Source organism: Ostreococcus tauri (assembly GCF_000214015.3).
Source record: "Ostreococcus tauri WGS project CAID00000000 data, contig chromosome 16, whole genome shotgun sequence".
NCBI classification, from domain to species: Eukaryota; Viridiplantae; Chlorophyta; class Mamiellophyceae; order Mamiellales; family Bathycoccaceae; genus Ostreococcus; species Ostreococcus tauri.
In genome coordinates, this window is record NC_014441.2 from 504,658 (window position 1) to 528,281 (window position 23,624).

Sequence of the window (23,624 nt, forward strand, 5' to 3'; positions counted from 1 at the left end):
GCCTCCGTACCAGAATTCAAAACGCCCCGCAGAGTGCGTCGCGCGCGCCCGTCGTTCGAGCGCCCCGCGCGCGATGCCGGACGCGGACGCCGAGGACGGTGGACCGCGCGAGGGCGCAGAGCGCGCGACGCGCGCGTCGACGTCGTCGAGACCGAGCGAACATGAACACCTCTCGAACGCGATTTTGGATGATTTCACTCGCGGCGCCGTGCCCTCGCGGTCGTCCACGCCCCCGATCCCACCGCTCGCGCCGAGGCAGTACGAAGCGATGCTGCGACAACAGCGCGCGTCGGGGGTGTCACCGCACGGGATCGACGATGACGCGGAACGAAGGAGCGCCGCGCGCGAGAACGAACCGAGCGCGCGGCGAGCGGCGAACGAGCGCGTCGAGCTGGACGCGGGCGCGAGCGCGGTGAGAGATTTGCTCGGGTTCACCGGATACGAGTCGTCCACGGCGACGCACACGCCGGCGGCGTCGATCGCGGGGTTGGAGGATGTGCGAGGCGCGAACGGAGAGGCGGATTTGGAACAAGTCGTGGTGGGGAAACCGGCGACGGGGGTGGGTAATTACGACAAACCTCCGGGAGATGAGCTCGAACCCGTGAAGCCGGCGGCGACGACGGGGCGCGCCAAGGTGGGGTGGGTGCGAATCAACGCGCAAGGGAACGTGAACAAGCTGAGCATGGAGAAGACGAAAATCGCGACGCTGCTCCGCGTGCCGTTGCGGGATTTACGCGTGCTCGAACCGACCACGGCGGACTCCTACTCCGCGGCGATGCTCTGTCGTGAGCGTGCGATCGTGGTGAACCTGGAACAGGTGAAGATTTTGATCACGCACGAGGAGGTGATCATGACGGATTCACAGACGAGCACGGTGACGCACTTTTTGCCCGAGCTCACGGCACGGCTCCTGCGACGAAAGAGACTTCGAGAGAGGATGCCAAAGTCGCAGAGCATACCGCTAAATTTATCGGCTGCGGACTTATCTTCCATGATGGAGGGTAAGACGACGCATCAAACGACGTCGTCGGCGAAGACGTCTCCGGAAAAGTCCATCTCGCAGGCGACGGCGGCGGAGGAATTTCCGTTTGAATTCATCGCTCTCGAAGTCGCCCTGGAGATGGTGTGCAACTCACTCGAGGTCGAAGCGAACAAAGTCGAACTCGACTCCAAGCCCGCGCTCGAGGCTCTCCGCAAGCGCGTTGACAACGTCAATCTCGAGCGCGTGAGAAGGATGAAGACGAGACTGGTTCGAGTGAGCGGTCGCGTGAGCAAGGTGAGAGAAGAGATTCAGCGTTACCTGGACGATGACTCGGACATGCGTGATATGTATCTCACTCGTAAGGCGAAGCAGGAGCAGGAGACGCTCACGCGGGAGGAGTCGACGGACACACCAACCGGGAACGCGTCGACGCAACAAAGATCGACCGGCGGGCGACCGCCGCTCGAGCACGCGTTGAGCATGTCAAGCGGCGGCGGTCCCGTTCCCCGTTCCCCGTTGGGCATCCCCACCACGGCCGAAGGGGTGCACCCGTATTTTGATCACTTTGACGACGACAAGGATCTGCAAGAGCTCGAAGATTTGCTCGAGACGTACTTCACGCACATTGATTCAACGCACCGCTCGCTCAACGGGTTGAACGAGTACATCGATGACTTGGAGGACTTGATCGAGATCGAACTCGACTCTCAACGTAACCGTCTGATTCAACTAGAGCTCATCCTGACGACCGCGACGCTGTGCTTGACGTGCTTCTCCGTCGTCGTCGGCATCTTCGGCATGAACATCAAGAATAACATTGAGAATCGGCACGACATGTTTCTCGTCGTCGTTATCGTGGGCACCATCGCGACGCTCGTGCTCTTGGGGCTCTTGCTTCGCGTGTGCCGACACTACCGACTATTTTAGATGGACAAGTCGAAATAAACCGTCATTGTAATCCAGAGGTCCTGAATTCCAGACCATTCCACGCTTCGTCTTCGGAGGGACGCGCGTCGCGCGTGCGTCACATCACGACGCATGGCGCCTTCCATCGACGTTCGCGCGCTCGTTCGCGCGGCGAAAACGCGCGAGAGTGAGGTGACGTCGACGAGTGAACGACACGACCGCTTTTTCCCCGACGGATTCGTCGACACGACGTTGGACGACGATGGATGTGGCGTCGCGTCAGAAAAATCCATTCCCATCGCCACCGTCGATGGATTGTCGTACGAACGGGAGTGGCTGGGTGAAAGAGACGCGGACGAACTCGAGCGCGCGTTGCTCGCGTCGCCGTCGTCGTGGTGGACGTCGTGGTCGAACGCGAGACGAGTGATGAACGCGGGAGGGAACGCGCCGTCTCAACTGTTTCGAGGCGAGGAGGATTTGAAACATTTTCCAGCGTATTTGAGAGCGCTCATGCGAGCGATGGTGAACCGGAAAACGTCCGATGCGGAGCCAAATCACGTCTTGGTGAACGAGTACGAATCACGAGGTGGGATCACGCCGCACTCGGACGGGGCGGTGTACGCCGAGGACGTGTCGATCCTCACGCTTCGCGGGACGGCGCTCATCGAATTTTGGCCTTCCGAGGGCGAGATCACGGGACGACCGATCGCGAGCGTCTTGCTCGAACCGAGAAGCGTGTTGACGTACAAGGGCACGGCGTACAGACTGCGTCACGGCATTCGAGAGACGGACGCCGACGTCGTCACGGAGGAGACGGCGAACGCGCGCGCGTTGGGATTAAATCCGGGCGCGCGCGTCGAGCGAAATCCCCGAGGTAGAGTCTCCGTGGTTTTCGTGCGAAAGCGTACCGTCGTGTAAACGCACATGCATTCGTATCGTGGAAAATGGCATCATCGTCGTTCGCTCGTCGTGTTCGTTCGTAATCTCGGCGTTTCTCGGAGTAACCGCGCGCGCGCGATCAACTCATCCGCTTGGTCTCGTCTCTCGTGCGCCCGCCGGACGAGTTCCCGCGCCCGTTGTCGCATTCGACGAAACGATCGCGCGTCGAGCGCCTCGGCGTCGCTCTCGAGATCCTCGGCGACGCGTCGCAATCGCGCCGCCTCCACCTCCAAGTGCGCCGGATTCGCGTTCGCGTCCCCATCGCACCGCTCCAAATCCATCTCCTCCGCGAGAAGTTCCATCGACCCCTCGCACGCGTCCACCGACCCCCCGTCCTCGCTCGCGCGCCCGTCGCCCGTCGTCATCCATCGCCTCGCGTCGCCAAACATCGGCGACTCGAACCGTCGTTCCGTCGGCCTCATCATCACCGTCGCCTCCTCCACCCCCTTCAACGCCGTTCCGCCCCTCATCGCGCCCGTGCGCGCGCGTAAAATCACCGCACCCGTCGACCCGCGTCCGACGCCGCGAACGACGTCGCGCGCGCGTCGACGCACCACGTTCGCGATCGCCATCATCTCGCGGTGGCACCACCGGCACGCGTCGCGCGCATCCTAAACCCTCGTCGACGTGCGTCCTAAACCCTAGTCCGCCGCCGTCTGTCGTTCCCCGTCGGCGCGTTCGCGTTCGGGACGGCGCGCGATCGAGCGACGCGCGCACGCGAACGCGCGAACGCGAACGCGAACGCGCCGCCGCGACGCCGTGACGGGGCGACGGGGCGACGGGCGACGCGAAGAGAGGCAAAGCGAGGCGTTTTTGAAGCGAGGCGACGCCGAAGCATGGCATCGTTGGACGCCGCGATCGCCGCCGCGCACGCGGCGGGCGAACGGGTGAACGCGCGCGAGGACGCGATGATGGATGACGACGCGCAGCACGCGAACGGGCCGGTGAACCACGGGAACAAGCGGGATCGATCGGGCGGACGCGGAGGACGGGGCGGACGCGGGGGACGGGACGGACGCCGACGCGAGGGCGGGAACGGTGGACCGAACGAACGACGGCGCGAGCGGGCGCCGACGCGACCGGGATGGTACCCCACGGGAACGATCGATGAGGTGAGCGGACGCCCGGCGCACAGTGGGCAGTGCGAGGGATGTCGCGTGAGCACCGTCGTGAATTTTCGACCCGTCGTCGGGGGGAACCCTCCGTTGTGCGGCGTGTGTCTCGACTCTCTCAAGGCGGCGACCGCGGGTTCGAGCATGGAGGGCGACGCGAGCGGTGGACCGAACCGTAATAGACGGCAGGGCGGCGGCCGAGGGTACGGAAACGGGGCGATGCACGGGATGCAGATGCCGTATCCATTCATGCCCGGGGCGAGGTTTTCGCCGTACGGCGCCGCGGGCGGACAGATGGTCATGGTGGATCCGCGAATGATGGCGGCGTACGGCGGTGGAGGAGGGATGGGTGCCATGACGATGCCACCGTTCGGCGGCGGCGGACGAGGGAAGAATAGGACCTGGTCGCGAGACGGAACGGACGGCGCCGAGGTGCCCGACGTGGACACCTCGGGCATTCAGTGCATCTTCTTCCAACGCGGAAGCTGTCGAGCCGGCGACGCGTGCAAGTATTCGCACGCGGGTGAAGGCGCTGGCACCGCGACTACCGATGTGAGCGCGGGGACGGAGATGCAAATGAACGAGTAGACCGCGAACCGCGAGTAGAAAATCGCCCGACGAGCACACGGTGCTATTTGGAATGAGAAACATCCTCGTCGTCGGACGCGCGTCGGTCATTTTTCTTCTTTCCCTCATGTTCCTTTACACAGCACGAAAAACTAATCGCGACTCATCGACTCATCGAAGAATCGCGTCACTTGAATGCCCGCATCACAGCACGATCGAGAGCACGATGCACGTGAGACCGGTGGCGAAGACGCCGCCTATGCGCGCGAGCTCGTTCGCCGTCATGGTATTCTTCACCTTGTTTTGCGATTGGTACAAGATCATGGCGGGTAAAACGAGGGAGAGGATGGAGCAGCATACGCCCCCGACGTAGCCGAGAACGACGCCAAAGTTAGGGACGTTGCCCGCGGTCCAGATGGCGCCCGCGGTGAACGCGGTGCGCACGCCGATGGAGGCGGGCGTCGAGATGGAGCCCGGCTTATCGCCCTCGAACACGTTCTCGCAGATTCGTAGAGCGGACTGCGCCATGATCGGGTACGTGGCGAGGAGGTTAAGGCACAACAAAAGCTGCACGAAAACACCGCTCCAACCGGTGAGCATGGTGACCACGACGTCGGAGACGGCTGGACCGTACCCGGCTGCGCCGGCGACGCCGAACGCCGCGGCGAAGACGGCTGCGCCCGTAAACGCCTTCACCGCGGCGCCAAAGAACTTATCGGGCTGCGGCATCGCTTCCTTGATTCCGAAAAGAGTGAAGTGGATGAAGAATAAGAAGGCGACGGTGCCAAAGAAGCCCGGAAAGGCGGCAAAGTTGGCCAACGGGAGCGCTCCGAGCTGAAGCGGATTGGAGAGCGCGGCGGTGGCCGTCATGATCATCCCAATCGCCACCGACGCGGTACCGACGGCGGAGATCGTGGCCACGCCGCTCATCTCACGGATACATCCGAGCGCGATCATGAACGGCCCGACGACGTTGAGCATGGAGACCAAGGTGGGCGCGACGCCGAACGCGCTCACCCCCAACGCCGGCATCAACACCTGAAGCGTCTTCGCGATGAACACGAGATAGCTCACGGTGATCCCGAAGCACGTCAAGACGTTCATCACTCGACACGCGACGTCACCGATGGGACCAAACGCCGTCTTAGTGAGTCCGGCGTACGTGGCGACCTCAGCCGCGGAGGCGTCTCCCGCGGCGACCAAGACGTCCTGCGACTTGACCAACATGCGAAGCGATTCCAGCGCCAAGACGAGGGAGGCGAACATGCACGATCCGACCAGGGCGATGCCACCTTGAGCGAACGCCCACGGAAGCGCGAACCCACCGGCACCGAAGATGGCCTTGACCGTGTTCACGATCGCCACCGACTCGCCTCCGTCCGCGGCGGCGGATGCGCCGGCGACGATCGCTCGGCGTCGCCCATCCGTCGTCTCGCGTCGTCGTCTCCACGCCTCCTTCGCCTCGACCGACGCGCGCGCCATCGACGACGCTTCCGCGCATCGCCCCGCCCCCACGCGCATCGCGCATCGATCGTCTCGAGCGCGCGTCGTCGTCATTCGTCCTCGAACGCGTCCGTCGAATGTTTCACCGCGTCGCGCGCGAACGGGCGCGGTGCCTCGCGCGTGGGCGACCGCGGAGACGCAGCGCATCGGTATCGTCGGTGACATCGCGAACGTCGGTGCGCGCGCGCGTGGGGCGACGACGACGCGCGCGTCGGTGTGCGGGATGTCGACGCGTCGGTCGGTGGGGAACGAGGACATTCGTCCCGAGGGTCCCTGGCCGCGTCGCGCGGCGCGTCGAACGGTCGCTTCGGAATACCGCGATGCCGCGCGCGTGCGAGGACGATGCCGCGCGCGTGGGTGATGCGATGCATGATTGACATCGAGCGCGCTAATCACGTCGACGCATCGCCCGCTCGAGGCGTTCGTACGCCTCGGCGCGTCGCCGGAGACTGCTCGGAAAGGTCTTCGGCGGAACGCTTCCGAGCGCGGTTCGCCAAATCTCACGCTCCGCGGCGTCGAGCTCGCGCTGGAGCTGCGCGATGCGCGCGTGTTTCATAGCGCGGATCGCCGCCGTCTTGTCGGTTCCGATCGGCCGAGATCGAGCGGCGTTGAGTCGTTCGAGAGACTGGTTCGCCGAGCGCACGGACGCGGCGCCGAGCGCGGCCTCCGACTTTTCTCGCTCGGCGTACTCGCGCTTGACCCGGTGGAGCTCGACGCGAAGATTCTTCATCACGCGCGTGGCCAAGCGCTCTCGAGCGCGTCTCTGCGCCTCACCGCCTCGTCTGCGACGCAACGCGTCCTTCAACCTCGCCGAACGGAGCGGCGCTCGAGCGAGCGCGTCGTGCAGGCGCGCGGATGTGTCCTCGACGCGATGATCCAGACGGTCTCGAAGACGACGCATTTCGCGCGCGTTTTCTACCGCGGTGGACATCAGCGACGCGCGTCTCGCGTTCGCCTCGCGGCACGCATCCTCTTCTCTCGAGCGTCGCTCAGCCTCGATGAGCGCATCCGTCTGCTCGAGCGCGCGCGAACGCAACTCGTCTCGTCGACGCAACGTCTCGTCAAAGGAGGCGCGCGCGCCCGTCAATAACGACTGAAACGCCGTTTCACGACGCGTGCGCGCGTGCGCTGCGAGCGTCGCCGCGTGCGCGAGCTCACGTCTGCACTCGACGAGCGCGTCGTCAAACGAAGCGTCCACGTTGGCCACCGTGTGAGCCCTCAATCTGAGAACAAGCGACTCCTTGGGCTCGAGCGCTCGTTTACACGCACTCAATTGCGCGCGGAATCGCGCGTCGAGCTCCATGCAATCGACGCGATCACCGTCTCCTTCCTTGCACGTCCTCTCCGCGTTTTCTCTCAACAGATTGTTCCACGCCTCGACGAGTTCGTCGTTCGTCTCGCCGCTCGCCTCCGCGTCGTCGATCATGTCGCGCCGAAATCTATACCTCGTCTCTCTCACACTCTCCTGTCTCGAGGCCTCGCGCTCGCGCGCGATGCGCGTCATGGTGCGCAAAGAATCAGTGTTCGGCTCGACTGCAGACTCGGAGCTGAATTCTAAAAAAAAAGTCTCCGCGGCGTCGCGTTCAATGTCGACGAAAACGTTCCTCTCGCGCCGGAGCGTCTCCGCTGCCTCTCGAGCGACTCTGGCGACGGTCTCTCTCGGGTCTTCGTCCTCATCGTCGACGTCATCCTCGTCGTCGACGTCTTCTCGAGACGCTTTTAGATGCGTCGAAGCGTCTCCGAGAGCTCTCGCTAGTGCGCGAGTGTGTCTCGCTCGACGCTTTGCGATCCGCCGATGGGCGTCAGCGCACTCGTTCGCGCTATCCAAATCATCGGATGCACCGCGCTCGCCCATGCAGCTGATGCGCTGAAATGCCGCACCGCCGACAGTGAGGTCAACCGCGACCGTCGTCGACTAGTCATCAGCCTTTTCCACGCATATGTTTAGAGTCTCGAAAAAGTAATCGCCGCGATCCAAGAACGCGCAGCTTCCGGCGTTCTCGATCTCGTCGTACGCGCAAAACGGTGCACCTTGGCTCGATTCGGCGTTGATGGCGTCCACGATCTCGCGCGCGCTCGATTGCGTCACGGCGTCTCGCTCGCCTCTGATGACGCGCACGGCCCGCACGCCGTTCTTCCCTAGCTTTTCGCCCAGACCTCGGAGATCGATGACGTCGTTCGCGAGCGACCCGGCGACGCTGAAATATTTACCACCCGTGATCGCGTTTCGCGGAGCATCACTCGATCTCGGGGCGAGAACATCGTTGAAACACGCGCCGCGGTCGCCGCGGATGCTGACAAACCGCTCGCTAAACTCCCGCAAACCTCGATCGTTCATCGCGCGTTTGGACGGATCCAGATCTTCTTCGTAATCTAAAATCGCGTCGCGCGATTCTTTGGATATATCCTCCAGCGCACGTCGCCAGTCCGCCACCTCTCGTCTCCTCGTCGCCGTCGGCGCCACCAAGGTGACGGATCGAGCGAATCCGGGCACTTCCGCCGCGAGCGTCGTCGCCAGGCGCGCGCCCCAATATCCGTGCGCGAGAACGTGCGCGCCGCCCTCTTCCACCAAACGTAACTCACGAGCGACCGTTCGCAGTTCGTCGAGGTAGAGCGCCAAATCGTACGACGACGCGCCCTTGCTCTTCCCGCTCCCGCGCTGGTCGTAAAAGAACACCTCTCGAGCGCCGCCAGCCTCGCCGCTCAGCGTCTCCAGGGCGCTCATGTACCCGTGCGCGATCCCGGGACCGTTCGTGACGGCTAACACCGGTGCCTTTTTCGCCTTTTTCGCCTTTTTATAATCCCCACCCCTCGCACGAACACCGCGCTCGCGTCGACGAACCCCTCGTTCCACGGCGTGTCGAACGCGTACCTCGGCGCCAAGCCGCCGCTAAACTCATCAAAGTATCCGCACAGCGCCGGTCGATCCGCCGCGCGCGCGGGTTCGGTCACGCGCACCGTCGTCATCGTCGCGATCGTCGTCGTCGTCCCTCGCAGCGCGTCTCGTCGACCCAGCGCCGCGCGCGTCGACGCCGCGCCCCGCGCGCGCCGCCGTCCACCACGTCCACCTCCACCGCGTCGCCTCCTCCACGCCCCCGTCTCGCGCGCGCGCGCGACGTTCACCATGTCCTCCACCTCGCGCTATCGCTCGCGCGTTCGACGTCCCCCCTCGTCGCCCGCGTCGTGGTCTCACGTCACGTCCATCCGTGCACGTCGAGGTCCACGTCGACGCGCGCATCGACGCCACCGCGCGCCTCGCCCTCGCCCCCGCGCGCGCGAGCGCGGAGTGCGGCGTCGAGGGCGCGTCGACGTCGAGCGCGCGCGCGAGGCCTCGTCCGTGGTCTCGCTCGTGCACGCGCGCGGTCGACGCCCATCGGCATCGACGCGTCGACGCGACGAAGGCGTGCACGAACGATCGCGCGGTGTCGCGGCATTCATGCCGCCGTTGCTCCTGGTCAAACTGTGGATCGCGAAGAAGCTGGCGGTCATGCTCGCCGTGCGCGCGTTCGGGGTGAAACGACTCTACCGAAGAGGCTTGCGACTCACGCGGTTCGCGTACGGGACGAACGTCGAGGCGACGTCGAGGCGGTACGCGGAGAAATTCATGCGAAAGACGTGCTGGGCGGCGATGAAGACGGAGGAGTTCGTGGTGAAAAGAGCGGTGGGGTTTACCGAGCGCGCGTTCGCGTCGGCGGGATTCTCCAAGCGCGGGATGCCGTCGTCCAACCCGAGCGGCTTTGGGCCGCCGCCGGCGGGTCCCGCGCGAGAGAGAGAGAGTTCGGAACGCGGCGAGAAAAAGGACGCGTGAGGACCGTTCGAGCGGTCGATTAGTTAGTGGCATTCATTTGTTTTCATGCGATCGTAGTCTAGGCAGCGCGCGCGTGCGCTTTCGAATGCCTCGCGCGCGCGCGCGCTCGAACGTCTCCGCGCGGCGCACCGCACTCGCCCGCGCGCGCGTTCTCGCCCCCGCTCGCGCTCGCGCGCATGATCGACCCGCTCAGGCGCGTGATCGAATCCAAACCCTTCCTAGAGCCCTTTTGCACCGGACGGGCGTCGCGCTCGCTCGACCGCGGGCGTCACCGAGCGAGCGACGAGGACGGTGGCACCGCGAGCGCGGTGCGACGATGGTTCGAGGGCGACTCGACGACGTCGAGCGCGAACGATGGGGCGTCGATCGCGTCCGGCGCGGCGGACGAAGAGGCGTTCGACGCGGTGCGGTACGCGCGGGAGGCGATCGCGCGATCGCGACGCGGTTCGGTGGAATTGACGAGCGGATCGTCTCAAACCGCTTTGGACGAAGTCGCCGCGCTCGCGGAAGGGACGCGCACGATGGAGGGATTGATTCGAGAAGAGGTGATCGCCAAGCGTGAGACGCTCGATCGAGCCCTGAGTGGGATGCGCGAGGCGGAGGTGACGATGGAGACCATTCGCGACGGCTCGAGCGCCGTCGCGGACGCCGTGCGAAGAGTGGCGACCCAACTCGGAGAACCGCACCGCGCGATCGAGGCGGCGACGCGCACGTTGGAACGATTGACGTCGACGGGAGAAACCTTGAGAGGTATCGTCAAGGTGTTGAAGCTGACGAGTAAGCTTCGAGAGTGCCGCGTAGAAGAGGATGGCTCGTTTTCGGATTCGAGCGAGCTGAGCAAGGCGGCCAAGCTCTTGGGTGAGATTAAGGCGACGCTGAAGAGCGCGGGCGGAGATTTCGACGGCGTGGACGTCGTCGAAGAACAGATGGCGTACATTCGCGAGCGCTCGAGCGCGATCAGTCGCGAGACGAACGCGGCGCTGGACCGCGGCATGGAGGCCATGTCGCAGGCCAACGTCGGCGCGGCGCTTCAGGTGCACTACAACCTGAATGAACTGCGTGACGTCGTGGACGCTCGCGTGTCGTTTCACGCCGCTTCGGCGATCGATGCGGTGAAAGATGCCATGGACGCCGAGGCCGTCGGGCGCACCGCGGGCGCGAGCACGAGCGGCGAAGGGAGACGAGGCGGTCGACAGCTCGCGGCGCCTCCGCACGGCGCCGAGCGCGCGTGGATGGAGGCGTTGTGGCGTCGAATCGACGTCTCCATGGACGCCGTGTACGACAACGCCATGTCCGTGTGGCATTTACAAAGAGTACTGGCTAAGAAGCGCGATCCGCTCACGCAGACGCTATTCATCGAGGAAGTTGTCGGGAGGACTTCCAATCAGGCGCTGTGCGATCGTTTCTGGGCCGTCTTCGCCAAGGGGGTGAGCGAACACCTGTCTCGCACGCACGCCGCGGCGGGCTTCATCGCCGGCGCGTTGCAAAAGGGGTTCCCGACTCTGATAGGTGCCATCGAGGGCGTCGTGAACAAGTGCGCGCGCGACGCGGAAGCCGCCAAGGGCGCGCCCGGATGCGTTCGCAAAGATGGCTCGACGCGCGCGCAAGTTTTACGCGCCGTGGATCCAATCGCAGCAGCCTTTTTCGCCCGATCGCTCACCCGTCTCACGGAATCGGCGAACAATTGTTTCGTCAACGGCCGAACGATCGAACGGACGAGCGCGGATGCGTTTCTCTCACGCATTCGATACGAGATTGACGCCGTGGCGGATTACGATCACTTGCTGAACAACGCGTGCGGGAACGCGAGTTCGGCGCTCAAGGCGCTCGCCGATCGCGCCAAACGGTCAATCGGTCGGTCGATCGAGAAATCGAGCGTACTGGAGGAGTCTAATCCGACGCAGCGATCGAACGCGCAGATCGCGGAGCAGCTCTCGAGAGTGCACGGTTTGTTGAGCAAGGTGCTGCCGTCGTTTGCGCCCGCGCCCAGGCGCGCGCTCGAGGCTGGGCTCGAGCACGTCGCCGCGGCCGCGTTCGAGGCGACCAAACCTTTCTTCGACGCCGTTGGTGATTGGTGCGATGATCGTTTCGCGGAGATGCACGATCGCGATTACAAATCCGCAACGGGAGACAAGGGCGCGCAAAACGTCATCGCCGTCACGTCCACGATTGCGCACGTCGCCGAATCGTATCCGGGTCTATTCTCCGCTTCGCACGGCCCCTTGATGGCGGCTCGCCTGGCGCTCGGGGAGCGAATCGCTCGCGCGCTCATCGTGCACGCGTCGTTGATTCGTGAGCTCGACCAAGGTGGAAAGATGCGTCTCGTGAAGGAAATTACCGAAATTGAAAACGCGCTGACGACGCACGCGGGCGTCGTCGGCGTCGAGGCGGAGTCATCGAGCGACTTCAAATCCATGAAGGCGTTCAAGTCGCTCGTACTCTTACCCACGGAGAGCATCGAGCGCTCCCCTCTCATCGCCGACCTCTCGCCGAGAGTGCTTTTGCACCACCTATATTCCCGCGCCCCGAGCGAGTTGCGCACGCCGGCGAAGAGAGCGTCTCTCAACTTGAAGCAATACGCCTCATGGTTGTTGAAACGAGCGAGCGACGCCGAGGTTTGGCGCGGGGTCAAGGGCACGCTCGACGTGTTCGAGGAAGGACACCGCGACGCGGCTCGCGGTGACGTCGCCTTTGCCCTCATGCGCGCCTCGGGCGAGCGCTTGGCGTCCTAGAACGCCCGCGTCGTGTAACGCGGTCGTCCCTCGTCATCCTCCGACGCGCCATGCATTGCGATTCCGCGACCGCGAGCGAGGCGACGGTAGACGCCAACTTCACCGCGCGCGCGTTCCGTCTCGCCGAGCGCGAGGCTCGCGCGCGCGACAAAACGTTCACGCCCAAGGCTGCGCACGCGCTCGGCGCGCTGTCGCTCGAATTTTTAAAATCATCCGCCGCCGACGTGCGCGCGTACGCCGCCCACGCGTCTCGCGACGTCATCACGCGCGAAGACGTCGGGTTACGCGCGAGACGCGCGTCGGAGATCACGCGCGTCGTCGCCGAGCGACGCGCCGACGCCGACGCCGACGCGTGAGACGCCGACGGGGTCGGTGGTGCGCACGACACACCCGGGTGTGTGGGTGTGTCCAGCGAAAAAACACCCGAGTGTGTGGGTGTGTCCAGCGAAAAAACACCCGAGTGTGTGGATGTGTGTGGATCCACAGCTACGAAACACCCGAGTGTGGATGGGTGTATCCGCGTCCATCCACGCACGACGACGACGACCTCGAGCGATTTGTGGACGACGGCACACCGCGCACGGGAACGCGAAGGAGACGAGGCGGACGATCGCGATCGACCGCGACGGTGACGGCGACGATGGTGACGACGGTGACGACGGTGACGACGGTGGCGGGTCGAACGACGACGCCGCGCGGGGGACGCCGCGCGGACGCGGGGCGGAGCGACGCGACGCGCGGGCGACGCGTCGCGACGCGAGTGCGCGCGCGCTCGACGACGTCGATGGCGGATGATGTCGCGTCGTCCACGACGTCGGTGTCGGAACAGGCGACGCGGGGCGATGGAGAGTCGTTCGATTGGTTCTCTGCGTGGTATCCGCTTCGGCCGACGAGTTTCCTCGATCCCGACGAACCGAACGAGCTTCGCGTGTTGGGGAAGAAGCTCGTCGCTTACCTCGATCCGACGTGTGGGGAGTGGCGCGTGCTGGAGGACAGCTGTCCGCACCGACGCGCGCCTCTGTCGTTGGGTTACGTGCAACGAGACGGAGCGTTGGCGTGCAGGTATCACGGATGGGCCTTTGACGGTAAGGACGGCAAGTGCGTGGCCATTCCGATGTCCGTCGACGAGGCGGCGGAGAAGACAGCCTGTGCATCGCCGCGGTCGTGCGCGACGAGCTATCCGTGTCGCGTGGAGGACGGCATCTTGTGGGTGTGGCCGACGTCCGGGGCGGACGCGGCGCTTTTGAGCGCGACGACGGCGTGCGCAACCTCGCTCGCCGCGGAGGGAACGCTGCCGGGCGAGTGGGGCATGGTCGAACTCCCGGTCGGGTACGCCCCTGCGTTGGAGAATCAGTTCGATCCGTCCCACGCGGAGTGGTTGCACGCCAAGTACGACGAGAACGGGCAGCTCTCCGAAAAGGATAACGCGGGATTCGTACCCATGACGGACTTTAGTCTTCGCGCCGAGACGATGAACAAGGACGGATTCGTGGTCGATCACGGCGGTTACAACAAGTCCAACGTCGGCGTCACGGCGTCGCGCGTGTTCACCGCGCCTTGCTCGAGCCGAAGCGAATACCTCGACGCGAAGGGTCGAAAGTATTTGAGCGCCGCGATTTTGTACGCCCCGACAGAGCCGGGCAGAACGTTAATGTTTACAAAGTTTCAGGCGCACCAATCGGGTGCGGTGCAAGGCGCGGGCGCGCGTAAGGTCTCACCGGTCGATCGTTTGAACGCTCTCATCACCGCCCCGGCAAAGGGATTGTTCGATTTCTATTTGGACACCTTCACGAGCGACCCCAAACTCGTGCGCGTGGGGCTCTCGCACGGCTCGCCTCCGGGATCGAACGCGTACTATCTCGGCGACCAAGACATTTTAGCCATGCACGGGGTCGAAGTGGAGATGGAGCTTCAGAACAAACCTTGGAAACAGTCGTACTACCTCCCAACGCCCGCGGACGCGGGCGTGTCGACCTTTAGGAATTGGATGGATACGCACGCGGGGGGGAAAGTGCGTTGGGCTCCGGGCGTGGTGGACGACGCGTCCAAGGTGAAGTCCGAAGCCGAGCAGTTCGATCGGTATCATCGACACACCAAGCACTGCGTCGCGTGCAAAACCGCTCTCAACGAGCTCGGTGTGCTCGAAGAGCGCTGCATGCTCGCGAGCAAGGCGTTATTGGCGAGCGGACTTTTCCTCGCCGTCACCGGCGCGGCGTTCGATCAGCAAGCGCCGGCGACAATCGCGGCGTGTCTCGCCGGCGCCTCCCTCGTCGGCGCCGAGAAGGTTCGGGACATGCAGCACGAATTCATATCCTCCGTCCCTCGTCGCGGCGTCCCTAGGCCCAAGCTCTGGTGACGAAGACCCCGAGCGTTGTCACACGCACGCGCACCTCTGACACATCATCTCAGCCCCTCGTCGCGGTGCACGCCAAAGGGTGGTATCGCCGAACACCCATGACATCATTCCTCGACGCCTCGGACTCGACGTCGACGCGCGGCGATCGCGAGCGCGATGTCGCGCGTGACGAACGGGATCGACGAGCAATCTCGACTCGTCGCGTCGTCCGCCGTCGACGCGCGCGACGACGGTGCGGACGAACGCGACGCGCGAGATGTTCGACTCGAGCTCAACATTGGGGAAACGAGCGAACGCGGGCGTCGCGCGTGGTTCAATCGATGGACGGTGGGGATGACGTGCGCGATCATCGGTGGCGCCTCCGCGCTCGCGGTGTTGACGACGAACAATGTCGAGGGCGTGAGCGGGAGCGAACGATCGCGCGCGTCGGCGTCGGCGCCGCTCGAGCTGGCGGGAACGCCGAGCGCGGCGTCGAACGATGACGACGGAAGCGGCGGTGGAAACACATCGTGGGGAGTGGGACCGAAGGTCACGCGCGGTCGCGTCGACGGTGTGTGGATCGACAGCGTCGAGCGCGTCGCGGCGGCCGCGCGCGATGCGGACACCGGGAAGGGTGTTGTCGGGACGCCCGGGCGAGGGCAGTGGATACAGAGTCGCCCGTCCGCGTCGGCAATCGCGTCGGGTGACGATACCGACGACGATTCGCACGTTAACACGACTTGGTCGAACGTGAGCGAGGCCACGGTCGCGGAAGCGTTTCGCGAATACGCTCGCGACGCGTGGATCGAAAACTACGCCGAGGCAAAGCGACGAGAACGTCGCGAGGAATATTTGATGAAGCGTGGGATCGATCCGAAAGAAAAGGCAGTGCACGCGCTTCCCAAGCTTGGGGCGACGCGGGACGACTGTCCGAGCGCGTACACCGCGCCGCCGGAAAGGTCACTCGGGAATAAGGGCGGCGGACAGACGGAGAGCGAGCTCGGAAAAACGCCCGCCGGCTTTACCAAGTTCTCCGCTCACAGTACCAAGCTCGCAGATCTGGCGGATCACATTTATATTCTGTGCATGAAATGCTCTCTGAATATCCCGCGTGAGTGGAAAGGGAAGTCATCATTCGTGCACGGACTCAAGATTGACAAGTGTCTTCAGACGGAGGGCGTCAATCACTGGCTCAAGGCGTCGTTTTCGCACGCGCACGCCATGATGGACGCGATCAAACAAGGATACCAAACGATCGCCATCGTAGAGGAGGACGTCATCACGCGCGATCTCGCCGATAGAAACGAAGGTTTGAGAGTTCTGTACGAAAATATGGCGCACATGAGAGACGCCATGAAACGCACGCCCGACTGGAAGACCATTCGTCTCGGATACAGAACAATGTTCATAGATAGGCCGTGGGAGAGCACGAGCAAGATCGTGGGAGATGAGAAGTGTCCCTCGGTATGTAGGTGCCATCGCTTGAACGCTTTCACGTGCGTCATGCGCGACAAAGGGTGCGACATGCGATCGAGCGACTTTTACCTCGTTCGTAAGGAGGCGTTTGAGCCAATCATCGAGTCCGTGTATCGCGGTCGCACGATCGATTGCGAGGCCCTGTCGCAGGTGTCGAATCAAATATTTGTCACTCCGCAGCTCTCTTTCCAGAGTAATCTCGACCTGTCCTTGGAGAAACAGTTGAGTCTTTCGTCGGCGTTCGTGCAGGCGTGCGCGGCGTCTTAGATTGTAGTGCAACAAGGAGACACCACTCCTCACTCGTCGCCCACGCGCTCGCGTACCGATGCCGCGCGCGAGTCCCGCGGAAACTGGTCTCCAACGATGCCTCTCGCCCAACCATGCAGTTTGTGTTTCGGGTGTCCCCTTTTCGATTTCTGTCGCTCCGCACTTCGTCCCGCGCGTGCGTGCGATGGGTCGTCGTCGTCGCGCGACGACGCCGAGCGTGGTATCGCTCGTCGTCGCGCTCTTGTGTTCCTCGTGTTCGCCCTGCGCGGCGTCGTTTGACGCGCGAGTGGACGGGACGACGAAGAACACATTCATCGTTCGCTTCGACGACTACGACGACGTCGGCGCGCACGAGCGCAGGGTGACGAGCGCGCTCGCGCGCGGTGTCACCGAGAATGATGCGTGCGACGCGCGCGCGCGCGCTTGGCGAGTGCGACGGCGCGAGAACATCGCGACGACGTCTTACCCGACGGACTTTGTCCTCGTTGAAGAACTAGAACGCGGTGGCTCAACCGGCGCAAGCAAGGGCGCGAACGCGATTGGTGAGGACGCCGGATTGGATGCGATTCGACTCGCGCTTCGCGGGATCGCGCGTGACGTGCATCGCGAACAGCGGTTCGTTCGTCGGTCGGCTTTAGCCGGTGAAACGGGCGCGCGAGAGGTACAGTTCTCCACCTCCCGCCGCGGGCGACGTTTGCTCGCACGAAGCGTGGCGGTGAAAATGGGCGCGGAAGAGCTCTGGAACCAGGGCTACACCGGGGCTGGTATCAAGATGGCGGTTTTCGATACAGGAATCGCCGAGAAGCACCCACATTTTAGAAACATAGTCGAGCGCACGAACTGGACAAACGAGAATCAGCTCGAAGATCAGTTGGGACACGGGAGCTTCGTCGCGGGCGTGGTCGCGGGCACGAACAATGCGTGCGCGGGATTCGCCCCAGACGCCCTCATTCACACATTTCGAGTGTTTACGAATGATCAAAATTCGTACACGTCTTGGTTTCTGGACGGTTTCAATTACGCCATCGCGACTGGCGTGCACGTGCTCAATCTTTCGATCGGAGGCCCGGACTACTTGGACAAGCCGTTCACAGACAAAGTGAACGAGATCACGGCGTCTGGAATCATCATGATCAGCGCTATCGGGAACGACGGCCCGATGTACGGGACTCTGAACAATCCCGCCGATGGACTGGACATAATAGGAGTCGGTGGCATTGACGACGATGAGGAGATCGCCGCATTCAGTTCGCGCGGTATGAGCACGTGGGAGCTCCCGAGTGGATACGGACGAATGAAACCGGACATCGTGACGTACGGCGAACAGGTTTGGGCGAGTAAGACGACTAACGGATGTCGGTCACTTTCCGGCACATCTGTCGCGTCGCCAGTCGCCGCCGGCGCGGCGGTGCTTCTCAGTTCCATCATTCCCGAGAGCAAGAGATGGTCGATTCTGAATCCAGCGGTGATGAAACAGGCGCTCGTCGAAGGTGCGACGCGCTTGAAATCTTCGGCGCACATGTATGAACAGGGCGCGGGTAAGCTCAACTTGTTGAAGTCGGCGGAGATTTTGAGGGAGTACGAACCGCGCGCGTCGGTGGTTCCTCACACGTTTGACTTAACGCAGTGCCCGTACGCCTGGCCGCACTGCAAGCAGGGAATATACGCAACGATGATGCCTCTGATGCTGAACGCGACAATCGTGAATGGACTTGGAACGCACGGTGAAATCGTTCACGGTCCGGAGTTTTCGCCGAGCGCGGACGATTTAGGTGCTCTATTAGACGTTCGATTCGCGTTCTCGGAAACGCTCTGGCCGTATTCCGGATACTTGGCGCTCTATGTGCGCGTGAAGGATGAGGGAGCGTCCGAGTCTGGGATCGCAAGCGGCCGCGTGCGCTTCACGGTCGCCTCTCCCGGCGCGCGCGGCGAAAACAAGCCGCGCGTTTCAGAGGTTGAGATGACGCTTCGCGTCAACATCATCCCGACGCCGAATCGAGAGAAGCGCTTGCTCTGGGACCAGTTTCACAACGTTCGGTACCCCCCTGGATACATTCCTCGCGACAACATAGACATCAGACACGACGTTTTGGATTGGCACGGCGATCATCCTCATACGAACTTCCATCAGTGGTACGACGAGTTGACCAACGCCGGGTACTTCATCGAAGTTCTGGGATCTCCTTACACGTGCTTCGACGCGAAACATTACGGTGCTTTACTCATGGTTGACCTCGAAGAAGAGTATTCGAGCGACGAAATCTCTAAACTCACTCGCGACGTGCGCGAGGAAGGTCTCGGATTGGTGGTGTTCGCGGAGTGGTACGACGAGAGCATGTTGGACAAAATAAAGTTTTTTGACGACAACACGCATTACGAGTGGCACGCGGCGACCGGAGGTGCTAATATTCCGGCCTTGAATGATCTTTTCAACGAATTCGGGGTGCAGTTCGGCGGCGATCTCACCGAAGGATCGGTCAACGTCGATGGAGAAAAGGTGCTCGTCTCCAGCGGCACGTGCGTATCCCGTGCGCCTGCGGGGGCGTACGTCCATCGGGCGCGTCTGAAAGATAAAGAAAGTGATAAACAACAGGAATTCGCGTTCTTGACTCTCTTTCAGGCGGGGAAAGGACGAGTATTCGCGTTTGTCGATTCAAACTGCGTCGATAGCTCACACATGCAGAGTGCGTGTTTTGGATTCGCGCGGAAAGGAATCGAATTCGCTGCGACTGGCGCGTGCTCACATGCACTTTGCGACTTGAACGCGCGTGTCACCCTCGATTGGTCAGACAATAAACCACTACCGGCCAGACAAACAACAGTGGATTTTTCAAAGTTTAGCACCGTGCTCGGCGGTCGACCAGGGAACGAAGGTTCGATGAAATGTGGACCGAACGCGCCTGTGGAGTTCCACGACGCCAAGGTTTCGTACACCGACCTCCCGGGACGTCTCAAGGTTGCCGCAGCGGACCTCAGTATTCACCATGGTACAGAGGACGAGAAGCTCAGAACGAGCGGCGTCGATGTCGCGGAGCGCGCCGACCAACGACACCCTCTCAATGCCGACACCATCAACTCGGGATCGAGCAGTTCGCGAAAGATGCGATCGTATCTTGCGCTTTTAGGGGTGTTCGCAGTTTTATTAGTGTGGCGAGCGCGGCGTCGACGGGCGCGACGGGCGAGAGCGAAAGCGTTAGCACATGCGGAGCGTGCGTCGAGTTGATGCTTCTAAAATTCAAATGTGTCTGTAACACTATGGTACACCAGCATCCGCATCATCAGGAATTAATCTACCACCGTAGTGACGTGCGTACGCGGCTTTCCAAAAGTCCAGCACGTCGCTCTTCCTTTGTTCCATGAGGATGCCCGCATCCGCGAGGACGTGTCGCAACGCGCCAAAGGCCTCAGTTATCGCGTAACTATCCGGTGCGCACACGTCTACGGGCGTGCCGACGCGAATCCGTTGCACCTTACTCGCATTTCTTGGCTCACTCCGCACGAACGTAAACGGATTCTCAAATGCCTCCATCTCGCGCTCGTTCACGGAAGAACGATCGACGTATATGTTGAACTCGCTCATCAAGTCTCTATTCGTGATCGCCGACGTGGCCTTGATGTTCAACACGTGATATTTGCCGGTTGTCGTGCACGCACACGTACACACTGGATTGAAAACTAGACCAACGAGTTCGTCGTCAATTTTCTTGGACAAGATGCTGCTGTACGAACTATACGTGTCAAAATGACCGGCGACATTCGGCGCCGCGCCGACGATGTACTCTAGACGCGCGCCGAGCACTAAACCGTCAGAGAAGTCAGTCTCAAACGGTAACCAGCAAATCTGTGGCATTGGAAAATCATTTAAACACGGAGGAAAGACGTCTCCTCGAACCAAAGGTGAATCAGCGAACGTTGTCACCTGCTGAAAGAAGGGCTTCAACCATTCATCGCGCGAACGAGTCGCGAGATAACGCAGGAAAGTTCCCTCTGCAAACCGTTCTTCGACAGAAAAGCTTGTCACCCGCACATCGATCGATACAGAAATATCCTTACCGACAGGCGTGACTCGATGAAATCGTCCCTTCGATATGCTCACCGATTCCCCGGCGTTGATGCAGAACCTTTTTACCGTGGATTTATCGACGGACCGAGGCCACGCGGGAGGTTGAAGGAAATAATCCGCGCCACACCTGGGCTTATCAATAAGCGCCGCGTTATTAAACGCAACGACACCTCTACCGTCGCGTTGCGTGTAATGTTCAACCTCCCACTCCTTACCGCCGGTGAGTTGAACGGTGAAATTATTTCCGATGTCGCGGTGCCATTCCGCGACGTCCCCGCCGGCGCGAGACACGTACACACCAACTTCGCACTCTCCCGAGTGCACACCGCACACTAGTTGACCATCGAAGGTCGGGTCCGCGCACGTCGCGAAAGCCGTCTCCGAGTCTCTGTGCGCGTGCTCGTACGCGCGCGTATCGAACCGACGCTGCCACGTGTTCACATCAGAGTCGCCGCGGTCGCTAGCACCACCTCTCCGTAGCACTCGCCACGACTCGAGATGCATCAATCTCTTGAGCTCGATAGCTCCCGGGGCGAAACAAAATGGGGCGTTTATCGTCTTCCCATCCTCGTGCAACGCGCGCATCGCCTCCTCGACGTCGCTCTCGCTCCACGCCTCGTTGGATTCGTCTCGACATGAGTTGAGAATCGCCTCGACGTCGCCGCCGTAAAAACCCTCCAAGATGTGCTTGAACGTTTGCTCATCCATCACGCGCGGTGACGCGGTCGGTGTCTCGTCCGCGCGTCGGAAGCAGTCGGTCGAGAAGGCGCGTAATAAGAATCGCCGCCCCTCGTCCAGGTCCCGCTGCGCTCGCCGCTTCGACCCCGTAGGCTCGGCTCCTCGCCGCGCGTCCTCCGCATCTTCGACGCACCGTCTGCGCTTCGCCGCCGCGTCCGCGGGCACCGCGCGCGGCATCGAGCGCGTGGGCGACTGTGACGACTTTTTGAGAAAAAAAACCCGTAACTCAGTAGCGTCCTTCATTCATGTATGCCGATAGTTGATAATGTTGTAGAACTCGCCGCTTCCAAGTTTCATTTGTCTTGAGCGATGGCGAATGTTCATATACTAACAACGTTCATAAATACGTATCGGTGCTTCCAAAATTTTTTGGAAGCACCGAATACGTATCTCGGGCGTCGGCGGCACTACCGTCGTTACACATGTCGGAATAGAGACACGGCGGCGAAGCGCACAGCACACCCGAGAGGAATTAGCGCCGCCATGGCGCTCCTCGAGAGCGACGGCTGTGCGCCGGCGACGATGGCGACGCTTGACAAACTCGTCGAGCTCAGACGACAAAGAAGGCGCTCGCGTTCAGATTGGCCGGGAACTGGTGCGACGATGCATCAAGACGGCACCAAAGGGGAAGACCAAGGACCTGAGCGGTCTGCGCTTCGAACACGTACAGCAATGCATCGAATTACAATAGTTTCCTATTCAATGACATCTACGGGAGGGATTTGCATCGCTCGCTCCGTCATCTGTGCGCGTCCCGTAATTCGCGGGACGGACTATTTTTGTGTTCTCGCTCACGCATGTGTGTTCCAGTACTCGGGCGGTCTTCCGAATCCACCGTCCGCGAGCGCTTGGAGACCGTTATTTTGAGCACCGTTCACGTCACGATCAATGCTCAAATCGCAGACATGACATTCAAACGTTCGCTCAAACCCGAGATGCTCATGTCGCCACCCGCAAAAACCGCACGTCATGGGCGTCCCCAATTCAATCGCGCGTTCCGTCATCACGTACTTCCCATCGCGAATCGCCGCATACTTCAACGCGTGCACGAGTTTTCGCATCGACGTCGCGCTCTTCAAACGACGACATCGTCGCTTCATTTTTTTCTGCGCGCGTGTGTCGTTCGCCTGTCGAACAAACATGGCACCATCGAGTGGTGGACAAATGATGCCGTCGTATCGATTGACCAAAAATTTCGCCACGGTCTTGTGTTCGTGTTCGATCCAACGAGTGAACTTGAGGTGCAAGCGTGCTAAAAGCTGCTTCATCCTTCGCGTTGACGCCTTGTATTGTTTGGAATTTCGTCTGAAAATGACGTCGGTGCCAACATATTTTCGGCGTGCGCGCCCAAAGCTCGCGGACGAGAACGTCGCACGGCTCCTAGATGTGCTGCGCTACTGGGCGACGGTCAACGACTCCGCGAGCACGAGCGCGCGCCTCCCGTGGGCGGAGGCGTTCAACTTCATGCCCTCCACCCCTCTCCACGGCCCTCCATCTCCCTCCACCCCTCTCCACCGCTCTTCATCTCCCTCCACCGCTCTCCATCTCACCGGGAGCGATTCGCATGTCTCCTCGCTCCGTCATCTGTGCGCGTTCCGTCATTCGCGGGACGGACTATATTTCTGTTCTCAGAAACTCGCTTGGATGTATCGACAGATGAATTACAATGTTTTTCTATTCGCATGGAGACCGTTATTATCATCAGCTCATTCATCTCTTCATCAGCCTTATTTAGCCTTTCGGCCTCGTGCCTTGGGTTTTCTTGGTTCACACGTCTCGAGGTACTCGAGCGCATGCTTCGACGCGTCATCGAAGTTTCTCGAACGCTTCAGTCGCTCTTGGAACCGGATATTGCGGGTTAAGTTGTACCACCACTCTCCCACCGGAACGCCGTCTCTTTCCCCATCATCTTCATGGTCCCATCGCGCGAGTGTGGCCACATCGTTCCCTCTCGGCAACTTGCCATCCAAGTGGTCGCGGACGTGCGCGCTGAAAATCTTCAACTTGCGCGCGTCGTGCGCTGTGTACCTGCATGCACAGCCATGTTCGCGCAACACACATGTCTCGAGATACTCGAGCGCATGCTTCGACGCGTCGTCGAATTTTCTCAAACGCTTCAGTCGCTCTTTGTCCGTTGAGTAGTTCAAGTTGTACCAAAATTTTCCAACCGGAACGCCGTCTCTTTCCCCATCATCT

At 61.8% G+C, this 23,624-nt stretch overlaps 15 protein-coding genes across 15 annotated transcripts; 9 read left to right on the top strand and 6 right to left on the bottom strand.

Annotated features, from left to right (window-relative positions):
• Positions 1-73: 73 nt before the first annotated feature.
• OT_ostta16g02620 (Mg2+ transporter protein, CorA-like/Zinc transport protein ZntB) lies at positions 74-1,909 on the top strand (the record flags this gene model as incomplete). The annotated part of the gene is made up of 1 exon (XM_022985605.1): positions 74-1,909. The coding sequence occupies one exon, from the start codon at positions 74-76 to the stop codon at positions 1,907-1,909; it is 1,836 nt and encodes a 611-aa protein (XP_022840393.1).
• A 111-nt stretch (positions 1,910-2,020) lies between these two features.
• Positions 2,021-2,806, top strand: OT_ostta16g02630 (Alpha-ketoglutarate-dependent dioxygenase AlkB-like; the record flags this gene model as incomplete). The annotated part of the gene is made up of 1 exon (XM_022985607.1): positions 2,021-2,806. The coding sequence occupies one exon, from the start codon at positions 2,021-2,023 to the stop codon at positions 2,804-2,806; it is 786 nt and encodes a 261-aa protein (XP_022840394.1).
• A 32-nt stretch (positions 2,807-2,838) lies between these two features.
• OT_ostta16g02640 (unnamed product) lies at positions 2,839-3,399 on the bottom strand (the record flags this gene model as incomplete). Its single annotated transcript, XM_003083701.2, has 1 exon — positions 2,839-3,399. The coding sequence occupies one exon, from the start codon at positions 3,397-3,399 to the stop codon at positions 2,839-2,841; it is 561 nt and encodes a 186-aa protein (XP_003083749.2).
• A 339-nt stretch (positions 3,400-3,738) lies between these two features.
• Positions 3,739-4,527, top strand: OT_ostta16g02650 (Zinc finger, CCCH-type; the record flags this gene model as incomplete). Its single annotated transcript, XM_022985608.1, has 1 exon — positions 3,739-4,527. One exon carries the CDS (start codon positions 3,739-3,741, stop codon positions 4,525-4,527), a length of 789 nt encoding a protein of 262 aa, XP_022840395.1.
• Positions 4,528-4,710: 183 nt separating this feature from the next.
• Positions 4,711-5,988, bottom strand: OT_ostta16g02660 (Amino acid transporter, transmembrane; the record flags this gene model as incomplete). The annotated part of the gene is made up of 1 exon (XM_003083703.1): positions 4,711-5,988. One exon carries the CDS (start codon positions 5,986-5,988, stop codon positions 4,711-4,713), a length of 1,278 nt encoding a protein of 425 aa, XP_003083751.1.
• A 409-nt stretch (positions 5,989-6,397) lies between these two features.
• On the bottom strand, positions 6,398-7,864 carry OT_ostta16g02670 (unnamed product; the record flags this gene model as incomplete). Its single annotated transcript, XM_022985609.1, has 1 exon — positions 6,398-7,864. The coding sequence occupies one exon, from the start codon at positions 7,862-7,864 to the stop codon at positions 6,398-6,400; it is 1,467 nt and encodes a 488-aa protein (XP_022840396.1).
• Positions 7,865-7,924: 60 nt separating this feature from the next.
• On the bottom strand, positions 7,925-8,976 carry OT_ostta16g02675 (unnamed product; the record flags this gene model as incomplete). Its single annotated transcript, XM_003083705.1, has 2 exons — positions 7,925-8,800; positions 8,833-8,976. 2 exons carry the CDS (start codon positions 8,974-8,976, stop codon positions 7,925-7,927), a joined length of 1,020 nt encoding a protein of 339 aa, XP_003083753.1.
• A 469-nt stretch (positions 8,977-9,445) lies between these two features.
• On the top strand, positions 9,446-9,817 carry OT_ostta16g02677 (unnamed product; the record flags this gene model as incomplete). The annotated part of the gene is made up of 1 exon (XM_003083706.1): positions 9,446-9,817. The coding sequence occupies one exon, from the start codon at positions 9,446-9,448 to the stop codon at positions 9,815-9,817; it is 372 nt and encodes a 123-aa protein (XP_003083754.1).
• Positions 9,818-9,993: 176 nt separating this feature from the next.
• OT_ostta16g02680 (Conserved oligomeric Golgi complex subunit 5) lies at positions 9,994-12,549 on the top strand (the record flags this gene model as incomplete). The annotated part of the gene is made up of 1 exon (XM_003083707.2): positions 9,994-12,549. One exon carries the CDS (start codon positions 9,994-9,996, stop codon positions 12,547-12,549), a length of 2,556 nt encoding a protein of 851 aa, XP_003083755.2.
• A 50-nt stretch (positions 12,550-12,599) lies between these two features.
• On the top strand, positions 12,600-12,905 carry OT_ostta16g02685 (unnamed product; the record flags this gene model as incomplete). The annotated part of the gene is made up of 1 exon (XM_022985610.1): positions 12,600-12,905. One exon carries the CDS (start codon positions 12,600-12,602, stop codon positions 12,903-12,905), a length of 306 nt encoding a protein of 101 aa, XP_022840397.1.
• A 428-nt stretch (positions 12,906-13,333) lies between these two features.
• Positions 13,334-14,905, top strand: OT_ostta16g02690 (Rieske [2Fe-2S] iron-sulphur domain; the record flags this gene model as incomplete). Its single annotated transcript, XM_003083708.1, has 1 exon — positions 13,334-14,905. The coding sequence occupies one exon, from the start codon at positions 13,334-13,336 to the stop codon at positions 14,903-14,905; it is 1,572 nt and encodes a 523-aa protein (XP_003083756.1).
• A 156-nt stretch (positions 14,906-15,061) lies between these two features.
• On the top strand, positions 15,062-16,627 carry OT_ostta16g02700 (unnamed product; the record flags this gene model as incomplete). The annotated part of the gene is made up of 1 exon (XM_003083709.2): positions 15,062-16,627. The coding sequence occupies one exon, from the start codon at positions 15,062-15,064 to the stop codon at positions 16,625-16,627; it is 1,566 nt and encodes a 521-aa protein (XP_003083757.2).
• Positions 16,628-16,811: 184 nt separating this feature from the next.
• Positions 16,812-19,850, top strand: OT_ostta16g02710 (Peptidase S8, subtilisin, Ser-active site; the record flags this gene model as incomplete). The annotated part of the gene is made up of 1 exon (XM_022985611.1): positions 16,812-19,850. The coding sequence occupies one exon, from the start codon at positions 16,812-16,814 to the stop codon at positions 19,848-19,850; it is 3,039 nt and encodes a 1,012-aa protein (XP_022840398.1).
• Positions 19,851-19,880: 30 nt separating this feature from the next.
• OT_ostta16g02720 (unnamed product) lies at positions 19,881-21,605 on the bottom strand (the record flags this gene model as incomplete). The annotated part of the gene is made up of 1 exon (XM_003083711.1): positions 19,881-21,605. The coding sequence occupies one exon, from the start codon at positions 21,603-21,605 to the stop codon at positions 19,881-19,883; it is 1,725 nt and encodes a 574-aa protein (XP_003083759.1).
• Positions 21,606-22,219: 614 nt separating this feature from the next.
• OT_ostta16g02730 (Transposase IS605, OrfB, C-terminal) lies at positions 22,220-22,696 on the bottom strand (the record flags this gene model as incomplete). Its single annotated transcript, XM_003083712.1, has 1 exon — positions 22,220-22,696. One exon carries the CDS (start codon positions 22,694-22,696, stop codon positions 22,220-22,222), a length of 477 nt encoding a protein of 158 aa, XP_003083760.1.
• Positions 22,697-23,624: the final 928 nt, after the last annotated feature.